General features: G+C 55.0%; 1 protein-coding gene across 2 annotated transcripts in view; it reads right to left on the bottom strand.

The window, feature by feature from the left end:
• Positions 1-816: 816 nt before the first annotated feature.
• Positions 817-10,343, bottom strand: part of RASSF5 (Ras association domain family member 5) — a 73,728-nt gene continuing 64,201 nt past the window's right edge. For both annotated transcript variants that reach the window (XM_065936691.1, XM_065936692.1), the window contains 4 exons: positions 7,088-7,198; positions 5,749-6,046; positions 4,835-4,950; positions 817-3,302 (listed from right to left, as the gene is read on the bottom strand). In XM_065936691.1, the coding sequence (XP_065792763.1) occupies positions 3,150-3,302; positions 4,835-4,950; positions 5,749-6,046; positions 7,088-7,198 (678 nt within the window). In that variant the 3' untranslated portion in view covers positions 817-3,149. The remainder of the gene's footprint in view (positions 3,303-4,834; positions 4,951-5,748; positions 6,047-7,087; positions 7,199-10,343) is intronic.

Below are 10,343 nucleotides of genomic sequence, written 5' to 3'. Positions count from 1 at the left end.
AAATGTGCAGCTTTGAACTTAATCGCACATTGTAACCAAATGAGTTTCAGTGAAACGCAAAAACTGGTTCATTTCTGGGTTTTGGCAAAATTATTGAAAGATATACCTCTTGGAGCGAGCAAACGTTACAGCTGTACCCCATTCCTGGACACTTTTAAGAATGTCTCTTGGACAAGGGTGCTCTCCTAGAGGGAGGTCAGGGGTAGACCGGATGGACTGAGGGCCCTCATTGATTGCACTGTGTGTGATCAATACCGGAAGGCTGGCGAGAATTCCTTCTTAATGACTTTTATATGGTTATCACCACGATTACTGAGATATTCCTTTGATGGACACCAGAGCTAAGGTGAAAGGACTGTCTTAGTCATCTAGCCCTTTCCTCCGGGTGAGATGATCGCAAAAGTTCAAAGACTCCTTCCTATCCGATTTTAAAATAATTCCAGAAATAGAAGAATCATTGCTTAACTCAGTAGCCTGTTCTGGTGTTTAATCATCCTTAGCTCCAGAGAATCATTGCCCCCCACCCCTCCTCAAAGTGCTCTTTCTGTAGTGAATCCCTCTGCTTTCCTGTCTGTGGGGACGGAGAATAACCCGTCACCGTGGCAGTGCCTCCAGCCTGCGCCTCTGGAAGGTGTTCTCAGGATGCCTTCATCCCTCTGTTCGTTGGCAAAAGAAAATCTGACTTGGCCTTGAAGTGTGTGCGTTCCTCTGGCCCCACCCCTCTCCCAGCTCCACCATTTCCACGAGATTTCCTAGATTTCCCGGAGAGGGGGAGGTTCAAGGAATGCATCTCTCGCCTGAATCATTTTTGCAACAAGCTTTTATTACTTTTTTTTTAAACCCATATAAGAAAGACATTTCAAAAGAAAGCCTCAGAACACACATTGGACCACACAACGGCAAAAGGCACTCCAGCAGTCACACCCACCCTGGGCGGGAAGGGGCACGCACTCCCTACTCACTGCTGTTTCTGAGGCTCGGACCCCAGCCCGGGTCCCTGGTCTAACTGTGCTTTCGATAAGGTGTGAATTTTCCCAGTTTTCTTACTTCATAAACACCCCATATCTTTATATATAACTATATGCCTTTATGTATATATGTACAGGACTTCTTTATCTTCTCAAAAATAAAATGGCCACCCCTTCCGAGGGGGGGTCTCAGCAGCATTCACAGCGGTTGCAGCAGCGTGCCTTCTGTCGTGTTCCAGACATGCAGCGTGGAGGAGAGGGCCCGCCTGCAGCAGGGAGGGGATTTTAAGGGAGGCAAGTGATAAGGCTGAGCAGGAGATGGCAGATAATGGGGGTTTTTATGATGGAAAACTTCTTTTTGAGCTGCTTAGCTCATCCTGTTTTTGCAGCTCTGAAGACCAAGAAGTTTGCATGATGAAGGTTCTGCATTCCTTCTAGGATCAGGGGTGAGGTGGACTTAGGGAGGGAACTTGTGCAGCTACACAAAGAAGCATGGGCTTGAACTGACCCAAGGACTTGGGAAGGCAGAGAACAGCGAAGACATGGGTCTCTTAGAGGCTGGATTGGAAAACCGGCCCCGCTTTGAAAGTTCAAGTCCTCCCTCTGCCCTGGAGTGTCTCTGCAGTCCTGGCTCCTGGCTTGAATTGCTTGGCTGGTTTTAAGTTTGACCCTAAGCAAGGAGCCAGTATAGATGCAGACGTCGGGAATCTGATTCGCCCTGTCCAGGCGGTTTGACCTCACTTCTAAGAAGTCAGGGCCCAGGACCTTAGACGCGCAGAAGCTCTGTGACCCTCACCCCATGCTTGGGGGGCAGGCTCCCCTGTCCTTGTCTCTCACACCGCCGTGCTCCACTTCCTGGCAGGAGCAAGCCAGCAGCAGAGCCTCAAGCAAAGCCCGGGGTTCCTGACCCTCTCTGAAAACAAAAAGGCACGAGGTCAGCAGGAGGCCAGCCCCACGGTGGACAGTGCTTCAGACCACGTAGGAGTCCCAAGTCGGTTGAGTTGGAGGGCCCCCCTCGGTAGTCAAGGCAGCTCCTCCGGCAGCACCTGGAGATCCCAGAGTCCAGAGGGAAAGGGGAGGCGGTCCTGGAGGCCGAAGGGGAACCGAGGCAGCCAGGCCCCTGGCCGCTAGTTGGGGAGGCCCGAAGACGGCTTGGGCTCGTTTACCTGCAACACATTTTGGCTTCGACTGTCTGAATTCTGCACTCAGCAGGAGACTTTAAAAATAGTTAAATGGCTGGTTTCCCCTTAGTGGAAACAGTGAGGATGAGGGCAATACTAAATTCAAAATTGCAACTTAAAGAGTTGAGGAAGATGTGGCTGAAGACCACATGCACACAGACATAAATGCCTTTGGGTTTACACGTGTACAGACTCTTGGGCCATCAGGGCCAGGGCAGCTGCAGCTTCTCTGGAAATCGCTCAAGCAGCCTCAGCTTTGGTGCTTCTGACCTGAGCCTCTGGGGCCAGAAGCTTTATGACCATCCCTTACCCGTGAGCAGTGGGCACCTGAGGATGGTGGGGGAAAATTCTTTTTTAAAAATATTTATTTATTTGACTGCACAGGGTCTTAGTTGTAGCACATGGGATGTTTTAGTTGAGGCATGTGGGATCTAGTTCCCCGACCGGGGATTGAACGTGGGCCCCATGCATTGGGAGCTCGGAGTCTTAGCCACTGGATCACAAGGGAAGTCCCGGGACAATTCTTCTATGAGCATTGTCCTTGTTTCAGGGGCTTAGCTCAGACCTACTAAAGGAATATGCTACAGTTCTGGACTCATAAATAAAGGAACTGTGGATGGCAAATAAGAAACAAATTGAAGAAGACTAAAGGCCAGAGAAAGAACACATGTCTCTAAACCCCTTTTCTTTCCTTTGCCAACTGATGTAGGGAGAGGCAGCTATTTGGTCTGCGGAAGGCTTGCAGATGGCAAGACAAGGCGGCCGGTCTTGCACGCGCGCGCGCTGCTCCGGGGCAGTGTGCAGAGGCACAGATGGCAGCGGGCAGGCCCCGCGCCTGCATGCACACGTGGTCGCCAGAGGCATCGTGCCACATCCGGAGCTGATGGGCGGGCACAGATGCACCCACCAGACGTGTCCTGAGAAAGTGTCTGTTGCAAAATAATAATTAATAATAAAAATTAAATCCGCGGGCTTTTGGGAGAAGGGGAGGCCGGACTGGCTAGGCAGGTTTGCCCTGGGATTTTCTTAAGGCTTCCTCCAGTTTCTGTCTAAACTTGTTGTACTTCTTCTGCACTTGTTGGACTTTGTCCTGCTCCTCTTTCTCCAGGATCGTTAGGAAGTTCTGGAGCTCAGGGATGGAGAAGGCGTCCCACTGGGTGGCGAGAGGGAGATGGGGGAGAGAAAGAACAGGAGACAGGTTAGACATCGTGTGACGGAGGGGCGCTGCCTGCTCCCCCTTCACACCACTTGCTACGGAATAGGCAGGTGTGATGAACACAGCTTGAGGTCTCCATGCCATATCAGCAACAGAATTTCAAATCCTGGCATCTCGTGGCCAAGAGTTAGACCATAAGCCCTATTTTGATTGGTTTATGCCGTATTTTATTGACTTAAGCCATATTTATTGGAGAATCAAAAATCTTAAATTTCTCGGTAGCAGCTGAGATCCTAACCGTGATGCTGGAGCTCCCTGAGACCCTGGTGACCACCTGGAGCTGCCTGCTTTGGGGCTGACCAGCAATGGGTCCCCCAGCATGCAGCCCCCGGAGTGGCATCTGGAGGAGAGCTGGGCTTGGACTCAGGAGACTGGGCGTTAGCCTGGCCCCGCCATGCGACCCTGAGCACAGAACTCCACCCTTCTCAGCTGTTTCCTCATCTGCTGTGGAATTAGGGTGTCTGCCTCCCGAGGCTGGCAGCACAGATAATGAGATGAGTCACTTGCATGGCTCTGCAGGGCCTGGCGGGCTGGGCCTGGTGGGACCTGGCGTCTCAGGACGGAAGGCAAGTCCGGCTTTGCCCGGCTGACCCTGGGACTGAGGCCCCCATGGGGTCAGGGACTTGAACTCCTAAGCTCGTTGAGCACAAAGGAACATTAAGGTTTATCTGGTTTAACCTCCACATTGGGGAAATCAGAAAACTGAAGTCCACGGAGGGAACCACGATCACAGAGCTTACAGCCGCAAAACTTGGACGAGAAGCCAGGCCTCTAAACGCCAGGCCTGTGAGGTTCCCATGGGGCCAGCAACGTTCAAACAGTTTCTGTGGGACACTCTGTCCCAACAGAACCTCCCAGTCTGTCAAAAGGAGGGATAGCAGAGCTTCCTGGAGGAGAAGGGAAAAAGACAGGCCTAAATCCCCCAAATTTCCACAGTGGCTCCCAAGACTGCTTCTGCAAACCCCAGGCCTGCGCTGAGGGCGGTGTGACAAACTGTGAGATGTGCCTGCTGCAACCCCAGGCACCCCGTGACGTGGGGAGCACCTGCTGGGTTCACCCCACCCCACACCGCAGGCTGGGCGCTTCCCGTCTTCCCGTGGGGCAGCGAGGTCCGTTTTCAAGAACTAGGGAGAGACAACTGACTCAACAATACCCGTGCCCAGGGGGAGCCCAGAGCTGGCACTTGCTGAGCCTCAGGACATCCTCAGGAGCAAAATGCTGGGTGGAAGACAGGGAGGTTCTCAGCACCCTTCACCCTGAACATTCGGAAGTAGGCACATGGAATCCTGTCTTTCCACAGGCCTTGCCAGACACAGGCCCTGACCTGCTCCCCCAGAGCGCTTACAATCCTGACTTCAGCGCTGACCTTGGGCCACACTCGCCCCGGCTCAGCAGCCGTGCTGGGGGGTGAGGACCGCACCCACCCGGCAAGCTGGGTCTGTGCAGCAGGCGGAGGCGCCCGGACCTACCTCCACCTCCCCAGTTTCGTTCTCCTTCAGCACGAAGCTGAGGACGTCCGTGTCAGGCCCGGCGAGTAAGCGCAGGTAGAGGGGGCAGTCAGCAATGGAGAGTTTCTGGAACAGCACTGCAACATGTATATTACCATATGTGAAACAGATCGCCAGCCCAGGTTCGATGCATGAGACAGGGTGCTTGGGGCTGATGCACTGGGATGACCCTGAGGGATGGGATGGGAGGGAGGTGGGAGGGGGGTTCAGGATGGGGGACACATGTACACCCATGGCGGATTCATGTCAATGTATGGCAAAAACCACCACAATATTGTAAAGTAATTAGCCTCCAATTAAAATAAATAAATTTAAATTAAAAAAAAGACTACTCAGTCTACAAATAGAGAACTATTTTCCTTCCTAGAGGAAGAAAAAATTCTTAATTGATTTAGGTTCAAAATAACAGTAAGACAAATAAACTCAAAACAAACAAAGAAACAAAAAAAAGCGCTGCAGACCAAGAGAGGGGCTGGGCTCGCCTTGGAGTGAAAGGGCAGGGGCTCAGGATGGCCGGGACCAATTGGGACGCAGGGGTGTTTCTAGCCATCGTTTCAACCTAACGAAACGAGCCTGGCGGGAACAAAGGGTAACAACCGGTATCTTCGGTGTCTGCTAGGGTGGGAAGCCTGTTTCCACTCACGTCATCACCCCAAAGGTTCGAGGGAGTGGCCCCACTCCCCAGATTAGGAAGTGAACGCCCAGGGGTGGGTTTCCTGCAGCCACGTGTGAAGGGAGGGTCCGTCTGCAGACCTGATGCCACACGGGAGGCTGGGCTCCGGCGCCACGAGACGCCCACTCTCCCGCTACGTGTGACCGGGCTCGCCCAGCCAGAGGCGGGAAGGGTCGTTTCTGGGGGGCGCGCGCTCTCCTACCCTGCCCATCCTTGTGTATCCGCTTGAAGAGCGCGAACTTCTGGGGATTGTCCACGACCATGAACTTCTTGAGCAGCCCCTGGATGACCTCGCTGACCGTGGTGGAGCTGCTGATGTGCAGCTGCTTGACGGCGTCGAGCGGCAGGTAGAAGGACGTGCGCTTGTCCGTGGTGGCCGCGGGGTCCACGTCCTTGATGGCGTCGTAGATGGACTGGGGCCGGATCCCGGCGGGCACCGTCACCGGCCGCCGCAGCTTCAGGTGCACCTTGATGAAGCCCGTGTAGCTGCCGTCCTCACTCTGCGGGCGCAGGGTGGGCGCGGTCAGCGCGGGCCTGTCTCGCCGGACCGCCCACCCGCCACTCGGGGCCCGGGCTGCAGAGGCCTGTCCTGACGCAGTGCCATCCCAGCCACACCCGCACCACCCGCCTCCCTGAGATCCCTCCTGCCACTGCTGACCCGGGGATGCTAGCAGGGCAGTGGCAGGAGAAGGTCCGCAGGACCGGGCTGCTGCTGCGGCTTCCCCTCCCCAGGGGCTCACGCTGCCTGCCCCAAATCCCCTGCCACCGGGCAGATGGGGCGACTGCCTCTGCTGAGTCCCCAGGCCAAGAGGCAGGGTCTGGAGTGGCCTCTCTGGTCGTTCCCTCCAAACCAAGGAGGAGCAGGCAGGCTCTGTGATAAGATCCTCGGGGAACCAGGGCGCTGAATTCCTCCTACATCTCTCTCTAAAAACCTCAAGACTTAAACCCCAGTCCCTCTGCAACTGGATTTTTCTGGCGTCCATCTGGCTGACGCCCCCAAAGAGCCAGTTGCCAGCAAACGCCAGCAGGGGGCAGGGCTCCTCCACGTCTCCCCTGAAGACGGCCTTTCTGAACCAGCACGAAGCTGGTGCCTTCTCTCTGAGCTCTGCAGTCAGACAGGCTGCCCCAGGCACAGGCTGTAAGGACCAAGAAGGGGAGGAGGGCTGCCTGCTCCCCTTGCCTAGGGCTTCCTGGGCCCCTAGTCACCTGCATATCATTTAATGACTACGAGTGCTTTGACATATGGGCACTAATGTCTCTATTTTATACCGAGGCTCAGAGAGGTTAAGGTTTCCCAAAGCTTCAACTTAAACAGCCAGCGACGGGATCTGGGTCTCATTCTATAGCCCAACCTGTTTCCCCAGAGCACAGACAGCCCAGGTTCTTGGCCTCACATAAGCCCGGAGGCTCCAGAGACCCAGAGAGGGGAGCGCCCTGCCGGGCAGGGGAGCCCCAGGATTCCGAGGGGGAAGAGGGGAGACAAGGCAGAAGGGGCTGTGAGTGAGGTGGGGGCGGGGGCGGGGAGCGGGGCGGACGCTCACCAGCTTCATGCCCAGGCAGTCCTTCTCCCGGGCGTTGTAGCTCTCAATCTTCTGCTTGATCTCCTGTAGAGTGGGGGGGCGTGGAGGCTCCTCGGGGGGCTTACAGTCATTCTGGAAGAGACACAGACGTGAGGGTGGACACGTGCATCACACACGCTTCTCAGGATGAGAAAGGGAGTGACTGCTTCTGCCCAAAGGCCTCTCCAACCAAGAGTAAGTGAGCACCAGCCCCACGGAGTGAATGGGATGGACTCAGTCTGAGAACAATCGGAGGTCAAATGCCAGCTGTGATAACTGCCTGGCCGGCCACCCCGAGGAAGTGGCTGAAACCTTTCTTGGTGCCAATCTCCTTGCCTGTGAAATGGGGGCAACACCCACCCTTCAGGCTTGTTGCAAGACCGATGTGAAAGGGCCTGGCACACAGGCGGTGGGGGTATGAATCTGCTGAATCGGCAAAGCTGTTTTTCTCATTGAGGGCTGCTAAGCAAAGATGCATTCAGATGCTATGGGAGATGCAAAGAAATGCAAGCCGTGGTCGTCTCCTCAAGGAAGTAACAATACAGCTGGAGAGAGGCATGCACACGTGGTCCCAGCGTATGCTGAAGGGGATGACGGCAGCTCTCCCAGGCTGCGGGGGCCAAGGGCACACGGACATCAGCTCAGGCCCCAGGTCCCAGGGCTTTGCACACAAGTACATATATGGGCTTCCCCGTGGCTCAGCAGTAAAGAGTCCGCCTGCAACGCAGGAGACCCGGGTGTGATCCCTGACTTGGGAAGATCCGCTGGAGAAGGAAATGGCAACCCACTCAAGTATTCTTGCCCGGGAAATCCCAGGGACAGAGGAGCCTGGTGGGCTACGGTCCATGGGGTCGCAAAGAGTCAGACAAGACTGAGTGACTAATACACAAACACACACACACACACATACACACACACCACACGTACATATACACACATACACACATGTACACACACATACACAACACACACACATGCACATATTCTCACACACACACACACACACCACACGTGCATATACACACATACACACATGCACACACACATACACAATACACACACATATGCACATATTCTCTCACACACACACACACATATGTATCTTTCAAACGATGGCACGCCTGGTGGGAGCAGGGGGCTGCAGCCTCCTCTGAGAGCTGAGGGGATGACTCTCCGCCGGGGCACAGGGCTGGCCTGGGTTACTGAGAGCCTCCTCTGTGCCAAGTGCTCGGTATGCATTGTCTCAGTTAGTCCTCAGAACCAAACTGCGAGACCGAGTTCACCCACATTTCATGGGTGAGACAACCGAGCCCAAGAAGTCAGGAGCGTGCCTCCAGCCCTACAGTCTGCAGAGCTAAAGGCACTCGTCTGTTCTGCTGCGTTCTTCCCACAACACCACAACAGATTCTTCCGACTGCACCTCCCGCCCCAGACCCCCTCCAGGAAGAATGAAGCTGAGGACGAGAAGGTCAGTGTCCTTCACATGGCGGAGACAGTCCAGGTGAGCATTCTGGGGTCTGAGCAACTCTATCTGTCTGTCAGTTCCCCGACTTTCTCTCGAGTCCACCGCCACCCCCCCTTCCGGCTGTGTCTTCACGCTCTTCCCGTGCGGCTGAGCGTGCGGGAGCCAGTCTGCAGGAATAAACAGGTCGGTCAAAATCGGCTTAGAATTTGTCCATCTCAGAAATCCAGTGGACCCCATGGCGGGTCGGGATTCTCCTTTGGCAAATGAGGAAACCGAGGCCCAGAGGACGATCATTTCCTCCTGGCTGCCATCACGCAGCACCAACCTGCTGGTGTCTGTCTGCTTTGGCTGGGGAATTTCACAGCCACGCTGGCATCACATCATCACCCAGCTGAACATGCCGGGTTCCCGGGGCAGAGCTGCCTGTCTCACCAGCCCGTGGGAGACCAGCCACACTTGGCAGGACTCCTTCACTTCCTCCTCTCACTTTCCAACACCACGGAGCCGGTGAGACGTCAAGCTTGGGCTGCCGAGGGGGACTGGCGTGGCTCCCACACCCAGGCCTCCGCACGGAGATGCACTGACACCCTTTTTCCATCACAGCATCTTCCAAGGGCCTGTCTGCTCCTCTCTGAGGATGCTGGTCAGAAGAGCACTGTACGTCCACACACCATCTCTTACACACTCAATGTGCTCTTCCTACTTTACAGGTTACAGACAGACGCTCAGACAGGTTGAGAAACACGTGTGTGGTCCCACTGCTAGTAAGCGTCTGCGCGGGCCCATTACCCAGTCCATCAAGTCTGCCCAATGATGCTCTTCTCACCGTGTGCTCACCCCAGGACAGCCCTCATCTGCCGCCCCCATGGTGATCATGGAAATTCCATGCTCTGAGGCTTGGACAAGCAGCCTCCTCACCAAGACCGATACATTACTGACCTGTGAGATGTTCATCTAAAGTGTGTCTTGTGGGTCCCCAGAAGCCTCAGGACCTGGGGCCACTGTGTCACCTGTGAAGATGTCAAGGAGGGACTCACGTCTCCCAGTGGGAGGCACCAGGATTCCAGGAAAGGGCTCACCCGTCTCCTATGTGGCCACTCAGATCCCTGGGACAGAACCCTGATTCTATTGAGGACTTTCCAGGAGGAGTAGTCCCCGGCGACTCCCTTCTGCTTGAGCGGAGCAGCAGCTGCTGTGAGCCATACATCCGTCTTCATTTGCTGTCGACTTGCTCCCCTGGGACCCTCAAGGGCCCGGAAGGAATGAAGCATCTCATTCCTTGTCCCTCCCCGCTTAGTTCCTGGAGACCTCGCCCCAGCCCCCAACCCGCTGGGCACCTCTCTATGGGACCAGGTGCGCCTGCTGTCTGCTGGGAGCTTCCAGTCAGAAAGGCCAGCATCCAGTTATTATTACACACACTCCACTCCGTTCAGCTATGAAACATGCAGGCTCTTGCTCCTTAGGGCTTAACAGCCTTCTCAGGCTCCTCTACAAAAAAGAGTTAAGTGATGGAGAGAAAATTCTAGAAGCTCCTGGAAGATCTCTCGTGGTTTCCAAATGAGCTACAGCCATTTCCCAGTTAGAAAGGGCAGCTGCATCATGGTTTTCAAAGGCCAGTATTCCAGCCTGTTTTTGAACAGTAAGAGTCAGAGCGGCCTTAACCTAAAGATTTTCCTTCCTGTTCTCTTTCCCGTCAGCAGATAACCCATCCAGCCCCAGCTTCCCACCACAAACCTGGGGAAGTGACGCAAGTGGCTGTGGGCACCCTCTGCA

This window comes from Muntiacus reevesi, chromosome 5, assembly GCF_963930625.1.
Source record: "Muntiacus reevesi chromosome 5, mMunRee1.1, whole genome shotgun sequence".
NCBI lineage: Eukaryota > Metazoa > Chordata > Mammalia > Artiodactyla > Cervidae > Muntiacus > Muntiacus reevesi.
Note: the sequence above shows the minus strand (reverse complement) of the source record. Positions and strands in the feature narration are given on the sequence as shown.